General features: G+C 43.0%; 1 protein-coding gene across 1 annotated transcript; it reads right to left on the bottom strand.

The window, feature by feature from the left end:
• Nucleotides 1-5,662: 5,662 nt before the first annotated feature.
• Nucleotides 5,663-19,723, bottom strand: LOC115196887 (endoplasmic reticulum membrane sensor NFE2L1-like). Its single transcript, XM_029757873.1, has 6 exons — nucleotides 19,348-19,723; nucleotides 17,051-17,827; nucleotides 11,821-11,988; nucleotides 9,369-9,458; nucleotides 9,114-9,269; nucleotides 5,663-8,974 (listed from the first exon to the last, which is right to left on the bottom strand). Exons 2-6 carry the CDS (start codon nucleotides 17,585-17,587, stop codon nucleotides 7,634-7,636), a joined length of 2,292 nt encoding a protein of 763 aa, XP_029613733.1. The 5' UTR covers nucleotides 17,588-17,827; nucleotides 19,348-19,723; the 3' UTR covers nucleotides 5,663-7,633.
• Between the last annotated feature and the right edge of the window lie 261 nt (nucleotides 19,724-19,984).

Here is a 19,984-nt window from a genome sequence, read left to right as displayed (position 1 = left end):
GTCACATGATCTGTCACATGATCTGTCACATGATCTGAGTGTGTGTATATATACACCTGTTCTTAACGGCCCCAGAGTCTGCAACACCACTAAGCAAGGGGCACCACCAAGCAAACGGCACCATGAAGACCAAGGCGCTCTCCAAACAGATCAGGGACAAATTTGTGGAGAAGTACAGATCAGGGTTGGGTTATAAAACACATCCCACAGAGCACCATTAAATCCATTATAAAACAATGGAAAGAATATAGCACCACAAAAAAACCTGCCAAGAGGGCCACCCACCAAAACTCACGGACCAGGCAAGGAGGGCATTAATCCGAGGCAACAAAGAGACCAAAGATAACCCTGAAGGAGCTGCAAAGCTCCACAGCGGAGATTGGAGCATCTGTCCATAGGACCAGTTTAAGCCGTACACTCCACAGAGCTGGGCTTTACGGAAGAGTGGCCAGAAAAAAAGCCATTGCTTAAAGAAAAAAATAAGCAAACATGTTTGGTGTTCGCCAAAAGGCATGTGGGAGAGTCCCCAAACATACGGAAAAAGGTTCTCTGGTCAGATGAGACTAAAATTGAGCTTTTTGGCCATCAAGGAAAAATGCTATGTCTGGCGCAAACCCAACACCTCCCATCACCCTGAGAAGACCAGTCCCACAGTGAAGCATGATGGTGGCAGCAACATGCTGTGGGGATGTTTTTCATCGGCAGGGACTGGGAAACTGGTGAGAATTGAAGGAATGATGGATGGCGCTTAATACAGGGAAATTCTTGAGGGAAACCTGTTTGTCTTCCAGAGATTTGAGACTGGGACGGAGGTTCACCTTCCAGCAGGACAATGACCCTAAGCATACTGCTAAAGCAACACTCGAGTGGATTAAGGGGAAACATCTAAATGTCTTGGAATGACCTAGTCAAAGCCCAGACCTCAATCCAATTGAGAATCTGTGGTATGACTTAAAGTTTGCTGTAAGTCATAGTGGAACCCATCCAACTTGAAGGAGCTAGAGCAGTTTTGCCTTGAAGAATGGCCAAGAATCTCAGTGGCAAGCTAATAGAGACATACCCCAAGAGACTTGCAGCTGTAATTGCTTCAAAAGGTGGCTCTACAAAGTATTGACTTTAAATAGTTATGCACGCTCAAATTTTCAGTTTTTGGTCTTATTTCTTGTTTGTTTCACCAAATAATATTTTGGATCTTCGAGGTGGTAAGCATGTTGTGTAAATCAAATGATACAAACCCCAAAAAATCTATTTTAATTACTGGTTGTAAGGCAACAAGATAGGAAAAATGCTATGGGGGTGTGAATACTTTCGCAAGCCACTGTATGTGCAGCAATGCACACAAGGCAGTAAGCTCCGCGTGAATGTTCGTTCCATAATGCAATTAGCAGGAAAACACTTGTGAAATGCGCACTGCACATGCGAGCGGTTTCATGAGATGAAAATGTCCATTAGATCTCCCCTCTTAATCTAAAAATGCAACAACTAGCATGGGTTGCTAATATGACTAGGATTGTGCCTTTGATTACTGGAAAATGAAAGAGTTGATTTGAAAACCAATAGAACATGAGAAAAATAGGCTACTGGTTTCAATGGCATATGGAACTTTAAAACTGCCTTTACGTTTCTATGGTTGGATGTTGGCTAGGCTACTTTGAAGCAAGGGAAGGCAAGTCTCATATGAAGTAAAACATTCAGGTTTCAAACAATTACAAATGTTTGCTAAATGCATACTGCCTCCATTTAATTGCAAAGTGGTGTGTGGCGCACTGAAGCCTGCATACTGTTGCCTAGGCACTTAAAATAAGCACGCTTCAATTACCAGTTAAGAAATACAAATAGTTGCTAATTTTAATGGTGGCCATCAACATTTTTAACAAGCGATTGCGTTTACAATTGTTGCGCAATGATTGGTCTTATTAAAGCACGTTTCACTCTAGCAGCAACAAACAGGCGGTTTGAGAAGCTTTACCAGCAGCTCCTCCCATTGTCTGACCGATTTTTATGAAAAAAAATGTACCGCTCAAATTAGCCTCTGCATCTCTATGCTGTGTGCCTGTGATAAATAAGATGCATAAAGACTAACGGAAATACACATGCAGCAATTTAATTCCACAAAATTATGCAAATTAACCTATAGACCGATAAGCTTGACCGGTCAAATGTATTTGCATTGACTGGTATTTCCATCAATGAATATGCAAAAGAGCATTATTTTGCAATGGGATTTTTTTTTCTTTCTCCCAGACAATTCGCTGGCGGCAATTTTATTTATCAGCTTTTCAAATTTTTTATCGGCCATAAACCGTCTATTACCGGCTAACAGAAACCCTGGTATGGAGCTACTAACTTTGTTGTGGAGCACCAGTATGACCTATGTAACCTGAGTTGTTTGTGGTCTCGTACCCATGGCTAAAACGACTTGATTGGTGTGATCTACTTTCCTGCCAGATAACACACCCTCAGAAAACAGGCACCAAGTAAGAAGCTAGAGATGAAGATGCGAAAGATAGGCTTTCACTCAGATGAATCTTTGGTGGAAAGCTTTATTTACTATAACACCCACATATTCTGTCCTTATTTCTTGTTGAGCTATTCCCATGTGCAGTACATGCTCACCATTCACAGGCTTCCTTGAGGTGATTTTAGGAGGTTTGGTATTGTTGTCAAACTGCACTGGAAATACATGGATTTGGATTAAGATGGTGGGAAGGGTTATGCTCAGTCAAGGCCCATGGTTTTAATGTGGTTGCGAAGATGAGGGATGGACAAAGCAAATGGCATTTTTATTTTTATTGCAATGCAACCAAATCTATCCCAAGAGGTATACACAGTGGAAAATGTAGTGTCTATGCCAGGGCTCTCCAACCCTGTTCCTGGAGAGCTACCATCCTTTAGGTTTTCGCTCCAACCCTAATCTAGCGCACCTGATTCTAATAATTATCTGGTTGATAAAGTGAATCAGGTAAATTTAAAACGGGGATTGACGAGAACCTACAGTTGGAGTCATTAAAACTATTTTTTCATCCACTCCACAAATTTCTTGTTAACAAGCTATAGTTTTAGCAACTCGGTTTGGACATCTACTTTGTGCATGAGACAAGTAATTTTTTCCAACAATTGTTTACAGACAGATTATTTCACCTATAATTGACTGTATCACAATTCCAGTGGGTCAGAAGTTTACATACACTAAGTTGACTGTGCCTTTAAACAGCTTGGGAAATTCCAGAAAATTATGTCATGGCTTTAGAAGCTTCTGATCGGCTATTTGATATAATTTGAGTCAATTGGAGGTGTACCTGTGGATGTATTTCAAGGCTTACCTGCAAACTCAGTGACTCTTTGATTAACATCATGGGAAAATCTAAAGAAATCAGCCAAGACCTAAGAAAAAAAATTGTAGACCTCCACAAGTCTGGTTCTCTCCTTGGGAGCAATTTCCAAACGCCTGAAGGTACCACGTTCATCTGTACAAACAATAGTACGCAAGTATAAACACCATGGAACCACGCAGCCATCATACTGCTCAGGAAGGAGAAGGGTTATGTCTCCTAGAGATGAACGTACTTTGGTGCAAAAAGTGCAAATCCGCAGAATAACAGCAAAGGACCTTGTAAAGATGCTGGAGGAAACGGGTACAAAAGTATAGCCACAGTAAAAAGTGTCCTATATCGACATAACATGAAAGGCCGCTCAGCAAGAAGCCACTGCTCCAAAACTTCCATTAAAAAAAAAAAAAAAGCCAGACTACGGTTTGCAACTGCACATGGGGACAAAGATTGTACTTTTTGGAGAAATGTCCTCTGGTCTGATGAAACAAAAATAAAAAATTTTGGCCATAATGACCATCGTTATGTTTGGAGGAATAAGAGGGAAGCTTGCAAGCCGAAGAACACCATCCCAACCATGAAGCATGGTGGTGGCAGCATCATGTTGTGGGGGTGCTTTGCTGCAGGAGGGACTGGTGCACTTCACAAAATAGATGGCATCATGAGGAAAGAAAATTATGTGGATATATTGAAGCAACATCTCAAGACATCAGTCAGGAAGTTAAAGCTTGGGTGCAAATGGGTCTTCCAAATGGACAATGACCCCAAGCATACTTCCAAAGTTGTGGCAAAATGGCTTAAGGACAACAAGTCAAGGTATTGGAGTGGCCATCACAAAGCCCTGACCTCAATCCTATAGAAAATTTGTGTGAGCAAGGAGGCCTACAAACCTGACTCAGTTACACCAGCTCTGTCAGGAGGAATGGGCCAAAATTCACCCAACTTATTGTGGGAAGCTAGTGGAAGGCTACCTGAAAAGTTTGACCCAAGTTAAACAATGTAAAGGCAATGCTACCAAATACTAATTGAGTGTATGTAAACTTCTGACCCACTGGGAATGTGATGAAAGAAATACAAGCTGAAATAAATCATTCTCTCTTCTATTATTCTGACATTTCACATTCATAAAATAAAGTGGTGATCCTAACTGACGTTAAACAGGGAATTTACTGGGATTAAATGTCAGAATTTGTGAAAAACGGAGTTTAAATGTATTTGGCTCAGGTGTATGTAAACTTCCCACTTCAACTGTACATGACAGAAGCTTTCCAGGAACAGGGTTATAATGCCCTGGTCTATGCACATGCACCTCTGTTTTACTAAACCCCTGTTTTAAATACAGACGACGGGTCCCTAGGTAGTCTATATTGTGATTCAAAGTAAATACAACGGTTTTATGGTGGTCTGTTTTATAGTGTAAAGTAAATCTATCCAAGGTGTTGGCAGCCATGGAATATAGATCAATCTAGCAACTTATTCATCTCACACAACTGACAAACTGAAATTGTAAGACCAGATCAAGACGACCTCTCCAAGTTAATTCTACTTTCAGACTTTACCTTTGAGCTCTGATGTTAATTCTCGCCGTGTCTGGATCTGTTAGATTAAAATGAGTTGCCAATTAAAGAACTGACACCCTCACAGAGGTGGGTGGGTTATACTCAAGTTTGGTTTGTGGGGCTTTGCTACCTCTGGATTAATTGAAGAATTGTTCACTGCTCTATTGTGTCTGAATATCCCTCTTCTGGCATCTTTTAAATCCTAAATTGTTAAGTAATGAATTTAATTGATTCATCACAGCTAACAATAGCTTGTATGAAAAATTGTTAATCGATTTAACTGATTAAGGGTGATTTAACATTTAAATGTTTTAGGTACTGAAAACAACCACCATTACACCAGGGGTTTTACAGCCCTGGTATAGAGCCTGTTGCCTTGGATTGATTTTTAATTGGTATTTTACTGCTCATTTTAACATGACAAGTCTAAGAGGGCTGCATATCTTTTCTAATATACCAGACCGGAAGATTTCTATATATACAGTATATCCTAGTCAAGTGGCTCATATGTAACCTTTTAGTTATTTTGTCTTTGGCTCTTTCTTGTGTCTACTGAAGATACATCTCTTGTTGCATGTTTCTTGCTTTCAATCAGTCACCATTTGCAGTGGTTACTTTTACTTGTTTAAACGTTTTTGGACAATAAATCTTTTTTGTTAACAATGGTGTTTCATATAATTTGTCAAAACACGTTAACTTGTAATTCTATAGTACGTATTAGAATTCTTAGTAATATCACTAAATATCGTCAAGGAATTAGGGATCAAAAAGAACTGTAGGTTGAAAATGTTTTATTCACCCAAATGTAACATCCCTTGGTTGCCAGCAAGTATTCAAAAGTATGAAACAGAATGTGGTGAGAACACCTCCTAAAATAAAATCTTGTTCTTTTCAAACCAATAATACAATAAAGCACCTCTAATTCAGTGTTTTTGTTAAATACTTTTCTGTTGCTGATATTGGACACTTGGAAAGTGCTTGACAAAGCATAACAGTAGTGTGAGGACACAATCACAGTACTTGTAGTGGCATTTAATACATTTAAAACGTTTTAACATTTTATGAAAATGCTGTGATATTTGACGCAGCTTTAACAGTTGTTGTTTTCCAGTATGATACCGGTGATGAGGCATTCAATTTCAACTTGTTACAAATAAAAGTCCACAACTGTATCATTAACACAATATTGTAGATAATATTTCCAGGTACTTTAAACTAGTCTATTTCCTGAATATCATTGTACCATGTCATGCAGTCACATCCCCTGAGAACCACAGATAGCTGTGTGGGTAACTAAGGCTTTACTAAAGGCACTATTCAACTCCTTCACTGCCAGTTAATGGCAACTTGTGTTCGATAGGCTTTAGACAGGAGCAAACCTTTTTGATTCCCTTTTGTTCTCAACCAGGCTCCCCTGTCTTACCCTTTTTACTTGGGTATACACTCACCGGTCAATTTAAGGTACACCACCCCTTTCATTAAAATGGATCACTCCTACAGACAGTGAGTCTTGTGGCCGAGGCTTGCTATATAAAGCAGGCAGACGGGCATCGAGGCATTCAGTTACTCTTTGTTTGAACGTTAGAATGGGCAACGAGTGTCCTAAGTGACTTTGAGCGTGGCATGATCGTCGGTGCCAGGCTCGCCGGATCCTGTATCTCAAACGTCCGCCCTCCTGAGCTTTTCACACACAACGGGGTCTAGGGTTTACCGAGAACGGTGCGACAAATAAAAAAAACATCCAGTCAGTGGCAGTCCTGTGGGCAAAAACAGCTTGTTGATGAGAGAGGTCAAAGGAGATTTGCATGAATCGTGCAAGCTAACAGTTGGGCCACAAACAGACAAGTAACGCTGCAGTACAACAGTGGTGTGCAGAACGGCATCTCGGAACGCACAACTTCTTTATCCTTGTCACGAATGGGCTATTGCAGCAGACAACATACCGGGTTCCACTCGTATTAGCTAAAAACAAGTCACTCCAGTGGGCATGTCATCACCAACACTGGACAATTGAGGACTGGAAAAACATTGCCTGATCTGCTGAATCCCAGTTCCTGTTGCGTCATGCTCATGTCAGAGTCAGGACTTGGCATCCATGGACCCATCCTGCCTGGTACAGGCGGTTTTAGTTTGTGTACTGGTCTGGGGAATGTTTTTCCTGGCACACGTTAGGTCCCTTGATACCAATTGAGCAACAAAAGTTTCCGACACCTTGTAGAATCCATGCCCAGAAGAGTTTGTGTTGTTCTGGAGGCAAAGGGGGGTCTGAGCCGGTATTAGATGTATACCTAATAAACTGTCCAGTGAGTGATGACTACAAGGAACCTAGGCCCAACCTCTCAACATATAGGCACTGGAAAACCGGAACGGCAATGTGCCCTCATTGCGGTAAGGGCCCGGTCTTGTGTCTTTTGGCTGAAGGCCTTAGGCTAGCCCTTCTGCCTTGTCACCTTTAGTGTTTTATGTACTGTATTTCTTTGGAAGGCTGACAGGGTCCTCCCAACAGTTATTTTCCTCCTGAGACCGGTTTTCCCTTTGTTTTTCCATGATGCTCACAAGATTCTTGCATGATCATATTTGTGCTACATGTCCTTTCCAGCAAATAAACTATCAGAGCAGATTAAACCGATTTAGGAAGAGCATCCTCTTGCATCTTTTCAGTTCCCTCTTTATTGTGAGAAATTCTTGAAACTTTACAGCCATCCCCTTGTCAATCAACTCCAAACTACACACCCAACTAATTTTTTACTTTTGTCTGTCCTTCTGTTTCTTGTGGGGCTTGCGGTTATGCTCACTGGCTGAACCGTTCCGTGTAGCAAGCAGGACCTGTCCATCATTGCCAAATTGGAGGGTGTAGTCAGTGGCAGGCAAGGGTCTTCCTTGCTCATCCCGCAGACGGGAAAAAACCTCCTGGTACAGACCACTGAGCCGCTGCTTCATTTCCCGGACGGAGCGAAGGTTCTCTGCCTTTTCCTTCAACAGGCGGGCCTTGTGGCGGCATAATCCTTCTACCCCCTCTTCAAGCCCAAACAGGACATCAAGCTTGCGCCGGCGGCAGTTCTGAGCGGCCATCTTGTTTTTGCCCCGCCTGCGAATGTCTCGGATCAGGTTGAGCTGGGCCTCACTGAGACAATGCTTGGTCAGAAGTTCGTTGAACTCTTCCACGGGCAGGTTGACGATGAGATCGTTGGAGAAGGGGATCTTCATGGTGCGAGCCCGGCGCTCATCACGGCCCCAAAGATTATCGGAAATGTCATGCTCATAGGGTTTGCTGTAACGCGACTTTGGTAGCTTGAGGGATTTTCCCTGCCTGGGAGAGGTGGCCCTAGGCTGGTTGTAGGTATGGTCGTGGCCCACTTGTTCCAGCCAAGGGAGGTTGTTGAAACGTCCAGGCTTCTGGTAGCTTGTGCTGCACATCTTGCTGACTTCTGGGGAGTAGCCTCCCACAGCACCCTCCTCTCGCTCCACAATAACCTCCATGTCAGAGCTGAAGCCCACAGCCCCTTCTTCAGAAAACACAGAAGAGTCAGACGATGAAGAGGACGAAGAAGAGGAATAGGATGCCTCCGAGCCGCTAGGGGATGCAGGGCTGTGGCTGAAGTTCAGAGAAAGTCCAGAGTCAGAGTCTAGCTCCTCCTCAAGTTGGGAGGCCTGTGTTGGGTTGAAGCCTTCCTCCAGAGCCAGGTCCAGGAAGCTAAGCTCATCCAGCAAGGCATCATCCAAGAGGGAGCTGAGTGGTCTAGGCAGGACAGGTTCCTCCAGAAAGACACTTGACTGAATGGAAGGCATGGGGTTGCCAACTGTGCCATTGAGTGCCAATGGAAGGGCACTATCTGTCAGGTCAGATGGGCCAAAGGTCAAGTTAAGGTCAATGTCAGGTCCGCTGGAGGACTGACTGAGCAGGGCTAGCTGGAGTGGGGCGTCCAGGGGAACACTGCCCCCGAAGCTGGGGTTGAAGGGGTAACTATCCTGGCTGCTTCTGGGCAGGATTGCCTGCTGAAGGCTGACATCCTGGTGAATGGGGTCCATCAAGCTGGAACTCTGAATAGATCCAGATTGCATTACATCTCTGCCAAGGTCCATATCCTTCCAAAATAGTACAAGAAGTTAGATTAGATTTTCTTTTGAATTACTTTCAGGGCAAGGGTATTTCAAAGTTTATACACTTTTCAACATTTTAAATAAATGATGACGGGGATAAAATCAGAAACCACTTAGGACTTACTTCTGGCTCCATTATGGCGAGAATATCATGCCACTGCTGCTCCAAGTCCAGAGAGGGATCCTCATGGGATGACAGGGGGGACAGAAGAAGCTCTCGGACGGGGGTTGGGTCCTCTCCGCTGGCTTCCCTCAGATCTATGCCAACTGGGTCTGATGGCTAAAAACAGAAACATCACAATGGTCATCTAATGGTCAACAAACCTATCAATGGTCATCTCTTACCCTAGTACCATCAAATAAAACAACTGTACTGTACCTCTATCTCCTCTTCAAAAGGGAAGGTGTCTTCCAAGAGCCGTAGACATTCCTGGAAGGACATTGAGGACTGAGCTTCCAAGCTGGCAAACTGATGGAGAAGAGAACAGGAGTAAGCAGAGAGCTACCTGGATGTTCTGGATGGTGACAATGGTTCCTTTCTTCTGGGCTGAACTGACCCAGATGGTGGAGATGATTAGGCTTTTACAAAACATGTTATGGCAAGAGGGTAAACTAAACAGAACAGCGTGGCTTTATCTGAATAATTTTGTAGTGTGGTATCGAATGTCAATTTCATTTCACTATACTGTATTTCTCCTTAGGTCAAGCAATCTCATGCTCCAGCTATACACCACTGAGGAGTGCAAATGCCTTTGTAATTATATGTGGCTGCCCCTGTTCCCAAAATTAGGTATAGCGGATTAGCAAGGGTTTCAGGTCTCTTCTAACCCATAGGAGTACAAGAGATTGGGGTTAGAAACTGCCCTATAAAAGGGAAGGTTTCTGGGTTATGTTCTTATTTTACATACTTGGGAAGACTGTTTCCTATCTCCACCTCATCTACCCCAAACACCCTATCCTGCTTCACGACGCACAGCCAGGATAGAAAACCCATATTTTGTTTCAAGCAACCAGAGTGTTACGCTTTCTCAAAGTGCACCTGTCAGGGCCTCTCACTCGGTCTGTGAGTTGAGGCGGAAAGTTTCCAGTGTTTGGGGAAAGCGGCTCCTATTCCATCTTGAATGCCAGTCTTGCCATGTCTAACATTTCAGCATGTGCGTTTATAACATAATTGAACCAGGATGTCCAAGTGTACAGGTATATATGCCATATGGACATTTTATAGTGGCAAGAAAAAGTTTGAACCCTTTGGAAATACCTGGATTTCTGCATAAATTCGTCATACAATTTGATCTGATCTTCATCTAGGTCACAACAATAGACAAACACAGTCTGCTTAAACTAATAACAACCACACAATTATAGGTTTTCAGTGCAGGGTGGGGAAAAAAGTATGTGAACCCTTGGATTTAATAACTGGTTGACCCTCCTTTGGTAGCAATTAACCTCAACCAAATGTTTTCTGTAGTTGCGTATCAGACCTGCACAACGATCAGGAGGAATTTTGGACCATTCCTCTTTACAAAACTGCTTCAGTTCAGCAATATTCTTGGGATGTCTGGTGTGAACTGCTCTCTTGAAGTCATGCCACAGCATCTCAATCGGGCTGAGGTCAGGACTCTGACTGGGCCACTCCAGAAGGTGTATTTTCTTCTGTTGAAGCCATTCTGTTGTTGATTTACTTATGTGTTTTGGGTCGTTGTCCTGTTGCATCACCCAACTTCTGTTGAGCTTCAATTGGTGGACAGATAGCCTAACATTCTTCAGCAAAATGTCTTAATAAACTTGGGAATTCATTTTTCCGTTGATGATAGCAAGCTGTCCAGGCCCTGAGGCAGCAAAGCAGCCCCAAACCATGATGCTCCCTCCACCATGCTTTACAGTTGTGATGAGGTTTTGATATTGGTGTGCTGTGCCTTTTTTTCTCCACACATAGTGTTGTTTGTTCCTTCCAAACAACTCAACTGCAGTTTCATCTGTCCACAGAATATTTTTGCCAGTAGCGCTGTGGAACATCCAGGTGTACTTTTGCAAAATTCAGACGTGCAGCAATGGTTTTTTTGGACAGCAGTGGCTTCTTCCCTGGTGTCCTCCCATGAGCATCATTCTAGTTTAGTGTTTTACGTATCGTAGACTTGTCAACAGAGATGTTAGCATGTTCCAGAGATTTCTTGCCCTAGCTGACACTAGGATTCTTCTTAACCTCATTGAGCATTCTGCGCTGTGCTCTTGCTGTCATCTTTGCAGGACGGCCACCCCTAAGGAGAGTAGCAAAAGTGCTGAACTTTCTCCATTTATAGACCAATTTGTCTTACCGTGGACTGATGATCATCAAGGCTTTTAGAGATACTTTTGTAAACCTTTCCAGCTTTATACAAGTCAACCATTCCTAATCTTAGGTCTTCTGAGAACTCTTTTGTTCGAGGCGTGGTTCACATCAGGCAATGCTTCTTGTGAATAGCGAACTCAAATTTTGTGAGTGTTTTTTATAGGGCAAGGCAGCTCTAGCCAACATCTCCAATCTTGTCTCATTGATTGGACCCCAGGTTAGCTGACTCCTGACTCCAATTAGCTTTTGGGGAAGTCATTAGCCTAGAGGTTCACATACTTTTTCCAACCTACACTGTGAATGTTTTAAATGATGTATTCAATATAGACAAGAAAAATACAATTATTTGTGTGTTATTCGTTTAGGTACACTGTTTGTCTATTGTTGTGACTTAGATGAAGATCAGATCAAATTTGATGACCAATTTATGCAGAAATCCAGGTAATTCCAAAGGGTTCACATACTTTTTATTGCCACTGTAAGCCTCAGGACTGAGTCCCACCTGATCAGATAAATCCTGTGCAAGTTCTCTATTCGCACGGTCGTAAGAGCGTCCACCATCCCTCCAGATTTCGCTCCAGGTGTCCCCAACCAGCTCCTCCTCCTCTCCCTCCTCAGGCCACTGATGGCGTCCACGATCAGAGTGATCCTGCCAAAGCGTATCTGTATCCTGTGAACACACAATAATAATTGAAATGTTAGGCGTAGCATTGTTATCTGCACCTCCTTATTAAGCATAATAACTGACATTCAATCATCCATACAATGCCCTATGTATCCTTGTATGTTTGATTTAAGTTATCGCTGTACTATTTTTAGATGGGACACATGCCAGGGACAAAAAGAGGGGATCGGAGCCACCTTGCGTTTTATCTACTATAGTTTAGTTTAATTTTTCCATGAAGGCCCATACATTTAGTAGACATTGCATACAAACAGTGAGATGGCTATGAATAAACTTAACCTTTTCCTTAAGTTGGAGCTTAGTGATACCAACTGCTCCAGTCATGTCCCTAAACCAGTTCTAAATTTGCAGCTGGTCCTCTCGCCCTCCACTGAAAGGGACAACTGGAGTTCGGGATGTTGCCCTTTGTGATGCCTCGATTCTACCTTACAGTACAGCGACCTGAGTGAAACTGACTAACCGTCTTTGGCCTCTCCTTGGCTTTGACACTTTGACTGATTTGGAACATTCTGATCTTGTGACCCCTTGAACTGTATTTGACAACATGTTTGATGTCTGACCAGGGGTTGGAAACAAAATTATATACTACACATTAGGAATATTTTGGTAACAGAAAATAACATTTTTAACTGGTTCTCAAGGTTAGAAAATAACGGTTCTGTTCCTGAAGAATAGAGATCACTTTGGTTCCTGGTTCTGTTTCCCTTCCTCAAAATGTTTTTCTCTGGTTTTCTGTTCTGTTCCCTGAACCGGTTCCAATCCCTGCTTCTGACCATTCCCTGAGGCCTGTGGTCCTGCTACTCTGGCATCACTCTTCTGGGTTTGGGACAATGTGTACTTGAATGTGACTGGAAGGGATTGCACAGCATGTTTTCCTCAAGCATAAGCACAACATGAGAAGTGTTAGGTAAGGGGGGTGTGAGGCCAAAGGCAGCAGCTCTGGACAGATTTGGGCAGTGGATTGGGTCCATGGGGCTATGTGTAGAGGGCTCTGGGTATAGGGCTATACATATACATGCACCTGTCTGAAGAGGTCATATACTACTAGCCGAAGTCGGTAAACAAGCGTTGCGAAATCAAAGGTATAACTGTATGCTGGAATGATGCCAACTCGTGTTACAAAACAAACAAGCTGTGATCACAGGGCCATGTTCTGATTGTAACATAACTACAAAGCTCTCTGAGTGCTATTTGAGCTCTGAGTCCAAGTTTCCAAGACAAACATCTGTGGTTTACAGCAGAGCTGGTGAGTCAATACTGATGTTGTCAGTTTGCCACCTTCCACAATATTGACATGTCACAATATTACTGCCCTGAGATGCTCAGTCAAATGAACTTGGCAGCATTTGTGTTTCATTGAGCAAGTCAAGGTAATAGAGCAGAGATTAGTTGTAATAGAACTGAATAACAAGTCTGGGAAGTTAAGACAAATTATAGCACATGGCCTTAGGAGAGGTCCTTGGCCCCCCTCTGTAGGAATGCACAGAGAGAGGGGAGGGCAACGGGTTCACAGAGCACTATCCCAGAGGAAGCGTTGTTGACTTTTCTCCTCTCACATAATACTGTAGGGCTGGTGATGTCTGGCACGTTAGACATGTCCAGCCTAGCCCTGTAACAAGACCAACAACTATAAGAGGGGGAGATGTGGTGGCATGCCCCAGACCCAGACAGTACCACATATTGCTGCCATAATATGATGCAGCCCAGCTGTCTCGGTAGGGTTGCTGCTTCACTGATGAGTTAGTCTGGGTGAAGATCGTTATCAGGGACGCTTAGGTCCTTGGAAGGAACGAAGAGTATCGGTATGGGTGAATCGTTACATCACGATTGCAGCACCTAACTTGGTCTCAGATGCTCAGTTCAATATCACTTACTGGAATCTTGGTTGACCCAGAAAGCATAACCATCTATGGTAGGAAAAGCCTCAAGAATATATATTTTTAACTATGTTCCAAAACAAAATATTTGTCAACAGGACTGCATCCATGGGGGGGGTTGGTGGGAAAACATGAGGCATGTACATTTTAAACTGAGTACCAGTTAGCAATGCCAAAAAAACATGCCAACCTGTCCAGAAATAGCCAACCCGGGCTACACGTCCAGTCTGAACTGCGTACTTGGTCAACTGTGACAGTGAACAGGCCAAATGCCACCACTTTCTCTGCCCTGAGAGTGGCAGCTGATTTGGGAGTCTAAAACTAAAGCCTCCAGTGCCTGTGGATGTCTGCAGTCATCGTGGCTGAGACTGGGTACGCAGTCAAATAACCCGAAAGACCAAAAGCCAGGAGATGACAATGACACACAGAGGACTAAAACAAAACATTTCCCAATCCAAAACAAGCTCATTATGGAGTGTTGATGAGTCTAGTGTAGGGTGCATACTCAGGCATGTTGCCAAGCAGATATATGTTTAGACCCTGAAGTGACTGAAAACTCCCTACACTCCCAAAGTGACTAATATTGTACCTCAGTGCTAAATGAAAGTGATTTGGGAATTCCCCTTCAAAGTCTAGGTTGGAGCAGAAAAAGCTGTCCCCTGTGTTTGCAATATTCAACAAATGGAGAGTAAATGAATAAATACATGTTTTAACTGTAATATTTTAGGTATCTTCAGATACTTGATTTTACTATGGAAATAAATGTATTATTGTGATTGCACTTCTAAATATGATTGGTGTACAAATACAATTGCCCTACATGGAATGTGTGTACTTTTACAGTTTATTCCTACACCAAATCTGCTGGGATGTGATGGGCATGGAAAGCTGTATGTATGGGGCAAGACTGAACAGCCAGTGGCTAAAGTGGGACACATTTCTAGTCACACACCCGTCTCTGGCCTACTTTCCCCTGACAGAGTGGCCGGGCCCCGGCCAGCGTGCCCCTCACAGTTAGTGGAACATGTCAACAAGCAGCTCTCCCTCAGCTGTCGGAAAAACAAGGGGATGTCCAGCCAAGCTTTTGGCATGCTGCTGCAGTAACTCCCCGTGATTCTGTCATTCAATGCCCAACACTGTTGCTCAATGAGTGTTTTGGGTGCCAAAACACAGGCTCGAACAAAAGTGAGCACATGCTAAAACATAATGATGGGGTTGTGACTTGGGTTAATTGTCTTTTTTTTTTTTACAATTACTGAAATGTAACTGTTGCAATACAGTTGTATATCCACACTTATCAAAAATAGACTGGATAAAGCAAGACTGTTGATGTTTTTCCTGTCTTTAAAGTGATTTATGTCGTGTTTTCAAGTTCAGCAAGTCCTCAGAGAGGAAATATTGACTACTAATGACCTAAATGGTTTGCCTCGTCATATTGGTCATGATAATTCTGCTATTGAAATCTGAAGAGGGCAGCCCACCAAACACCATGCCAAATATACAATCCCTAGGAACTTTTTTACTATAATAAAACAAATGTTAGAACAGGAAAGAAATGTCACTTTAAGGCCTTCCCACCCTGTACGTCGGATTCAGTCTTTTACGATTATTACATGTCACACTGTGAGAAGTTAACCAAATCAGATTGTATGATTTGCTTCAGTTTTGTCGTCACATTTCTGCGATTGGCTTGAGAGGTTTACGTCAGCCAACGTAGGCTAGGCCAACCGCAGCGGTGTATTTGATCAGCACGTGTGCCGGCACCAGCAGTGCAAGCCTCTTTCTACGCTTCTGCACGAGTGAAGTGAAAGTATGTGTCTACTAATTGTTTTCACATACAAACTTTGTCAGAATCAAATATGCGTCCCAAAAAGAACATGGTCACTGTGGTAAAACATTTATTTTGAGTTGCGATTTTTGTGCATTTATCAAAATCCAATTAGGTAGCCCGATTTTCTGATGTCATGTAAAAGATGAAAGATTATTAGAGAAATCGTTCTTCTTGCAAAGCATGTAAACGTTTAAATCAAACTATTATATTCATCTGACACTTCAATCATATTATTGTGTGTATACTCCGTGCCGGCTGTGTTCCTATTGGTCAGTCACTGGGATTGGCTCGTAACACCAGCCACACTACACGATAAAGGCTCGACACTTTGTCAGAGCCTACGACCGTACATAGTGGAACTTCATCGGCAGACCTAGACCATGTCGCGACAACAACCGGACGTTCCGGTTTTCAGGGGAAATGGAAAGAGCCTGTGACGAGACTTCCTCTTTTAGACGTTAACAAGGCTACATTCCATCTTAACAACTCCTCCACATTTACTAGATCAGTGCAGAAGGGAACCTCCCCCCAACATCTCCCCCCCCTTATCGTCAAGACCAGTATGTAGGGGATCTAATTTCAGGCATGTCTTTTACGCCTGCTAAGTTATGTTAGTCACAATGAATAAGCCAAGACGTCTGACAATCGTTGACGACCTAAGAATTTGCGCACGACGTGAACATTTTGTCTGAGACGGCAAAATTGTGGCGTAAGACGGCTAAAATCGTACAGTCTGCAGGCCTTGAGGATTAGTTATCAGCCACTTATTCTGAAAAGTAACCTACACTTCATTCTTGACTTGCAATCTTAGATGCATTCCCTAATGCTGTATATTAAGGGAGTTATAAATAGTAAATATCTTGCCTCGTGTGCATCGCAATCTCTTAGTTATGCAGGTTTGAAATGAACAGCATGACACAGCAAATACAACCAGGAAGCTTTCGCTTGCTTGAATCCGAGGAGGGTGGGAATCCCCACTCTGTTTACTGAAAGGCTGTTTTCATACAAGGGTGTTCTTCTCTCCCAGTTAAGCCTCCTTTTATAGTGATCTCAGCCTCCGGTAAATCCTGCCCTTGATCCCTAGTGATATATGACCGGTGTATCACTTGCCTACCGTAAATCAACAGTTTGATAGTTGCCTAATTGAACACACTTCTCCAGTGGCAGAGTCTTGGACTGATTTGCAGTAATGTAGTTCACTATTGTGTATTCATTTGTTTAAGGCACTGCATTGTATTTGAACATTGAATAAGCTCTGACACAGCCAATTCTCTTGAACACCACTCTATGCTGCCACTGGTCTTACTGACAGAGTGTAGAAGAGTTCACCATAGTTTACCTCTTCATAGAGATCCTCATCCTTATCCTCCTCCTCATGGCTTCTTCTTAGAAGGGGCGCCATGGTGTCCAGATTGTCCTCTCTGATTGGCCCGTAATTCGACTCCAGCGACCCCGCCACCACGCTTGACCTCATGACCGACCCCACCTGGTCACCCGCATGAACCTCCAACCTACCTGCACCTCCCTCCAAGGGGGCTGGCTGGCCAGGAGCCCCCACCACCAGGGCATCAGGTTCACGCCGCACCAGCCAGGTTTCTAGCTCCGAGCTGGGCACCCGGAGGCGGTCCAGGGAGCGGACCCAGCCTAGAAGCCTCCGGGCTGTGAAGAAGCCGTCCAGGTCTACACTCTTGGGGTGGAGGTCCTGGCCGTCCAGCTGGTTGTGGAACTGGGTCTGGGTGAGGGCCCAGGTGGGGCCCAGGATCATCTCGTGCGAGGGGGTAAAGTAAGGGCCCACATCTACTCTGATGCCAACCAGGCTGAGCAGGATGGCTACTTGGATCAAGCCCTCTGTGAAATATTTCTTCAGACACACCATGTCTTGTCTTCAGAGTTTACAGGGTGAGTGCAAGAAATTAGGGAAAGGGAATGGAGACGTGGTGGGTGGAAAAATGCCAAGTGTAAGCCTCGGAAGACTGTTGATGGGTTATCTATAGCTTCAAGTCAATGTAATAAAGAGGCAAAATAAAGCTATTTTGGATACACCAAAATAGACACTATGGTGAGATAAAAAAGTGATGTATCCTCTCCTCTTCACTCTTCCAAATATCGTTAAATCCTATACGGACAAACACAACATGAAAGAATAAAGTTAGATAATACAATTAATTGATTAGTTATTTCAAAAGAATATCACATTGAAAAGACCATTCATAAAATAAAAAGTAGTGAATCCAACGTAATTGATGAAATAGCAGAGGAAAAGGCTGCTGAATTCAACACCATGCTAATAGATCAGGGTCGCTTCCAGGCATAGATCAGGGTCGCTTAGGGCCTACGGCCGCTAGGGGGCCCATAACCCAAAAATAACATGTTTTTTGATTGGTAGTTTGTCTAGCCAGCTATCTAGACTTGTAGTAATCATGGCCGAATACTGACTGGGCACGTGGGCCCTGACCTCCATGGGGCCCACAATGATTTTGTTAGTCATTCTCACTCAGAAATTATATTAATATACCTAAGTCGTTACAAACTGTGTAGAATTGCATGAATGTGCTTTAAAACTGCAGAAATTTCTCTCCACCCCATGGCAAAATGTGTAGAATTGCAGGAAATTTGCTATAAAACTGATTTTTTTCTATGCCCCATGGCAAAATGTGTAGAGTTGCGGGAAATTAACTTAAAAACAAATAAATGTCTCTCCACTGTCAAGAGGGGGGCCACTAAAATGTTTTGAGTGAGGTGGGGGGCCACCCAACCAAATCTTGCTTCGGGGCCCCAAAAGGCTTAAGTGTGCCCTATATATGATTATTGTATACTTAAGAGTATGACCCAAAGCGATTTTATTTTTTTTTATCCTAAAGATAACAAACAGGGGAGTGTTCTTGTTATCAACAGATACCAGTGACTTCACTTCCACGTACTTCCTTCTATTCGTTCTAGAAGTTGTTTGGTACAGTAGTTAGCGCCAGGGCGGGTACTAGACAGACAGTGGTGAAGGTTACACCACATTATGTGAATCACACTGTTACCCGGGAAATAACAAGCATATTCTGCCAATCAATGAATAACTTGACAACGCAATACTTCGGTAACTGTAGGCAACTGTTTGTAATGTATTACGCCATGTAAATAAACTGGTTTTAATAGGCATGTCTATTGCAGTTGTTCCTGCATGAACCATCATGTCTTGTGAGGAGACCGTTCAACCAAAGATGGTTTAAATGACTGAATTTGAACCTGTCTGACAGGAAGAACGTTGATAATTTAACCTGTAGGCTTCTTCATCGAAGGGCACTGAACGACCCCTCGAAATCATTAGAAGTTCATTTGAAAATATCTGGAATTATGTATGAACGTCAAGGATCTGAAAACCGTTGACAGTAATTGTTCACCCTCATTCTTCAGAAATGTTCCACTTTTATTGGCAAATAGAAATGGGTCGAGCAACTGAATATCCCATGTAAAACTGTTATGAACTGTACCATAAACTCCACTTCATCTCAATGTAAGGTATACAATGTGTATAGCCTGTTTCCATATTTACTTACAGTAATAACACCCATATTAGGCCTACATAACTGCCAAATAACACAAACAAGTGTCGATAATGTTAGTTTCCTGTTTTGACTCTCTTACCGGACTATGGAGACAGAAGTCAAAAATGGGCACATCAGTGGAAACGCAGCAAGCCCAATCCTTTTGGAAGATTTTGTATTCTGACTCTAAATCAGAGAGGGAAGCATTTTAAACCCTGCTCAGCTCACGGAGCAGTTCGCTGTCCCCTCCCTACATGACGTAAAGCCTACCATTTCACTTTTCTGTTCTTCTATAACTTCGCGGCGTCAAAAACCATACCCCGCCTATAGGCTATACCGCCAGTCTATATCAACCCTGCCAAATCAACTGAAGACGCACACACACAGCCACACCGCACGCAGGCTCCAAAGTAGAATATCCTACTGTCTGTCTGTCAGTCCATCCCAATGTGCATTGCTGCCATCTGCCGTGCTAGAATGAACTAGAACAGAAAGACATCCACACTGGCTAATCCAGACGAGCCTCGCAACATGGTTTGAATCACATATATATTTTTTAATAAAGTAGGCTATCACTTGTAACAAGAGTAGTTCATTTATGACATATTCTATACACATTAGATTAAAGATACTACTGATAGGATGTATATGCATAATGTCCCATAATTCACTACTTGGCCATATGAAGTGGGTGGTCATCGAAACCTTAGCGGTGTTCATTTTGGAGTAACGCGTAA

Source organism: Salmo trutta, chromosome 1 (genome assembly GCF_901001165.1).
Source record: "Salmo trutta chromosome 1, fSalTru1.1, whole genome shotgun sequence".
In the NCBI taxonomy this organism is placed as follows: domain Eukaryota; kingdom Metazoa; phylum Chordata; class Actinopteri; order Salmoniformes; family Salmonidae; genus Salmo; species Salmo trutta.
Note: the sequence above shows the minus strand (reverse complement) of the source record. Positions and strands in the feature narration are given on the sequence as shown.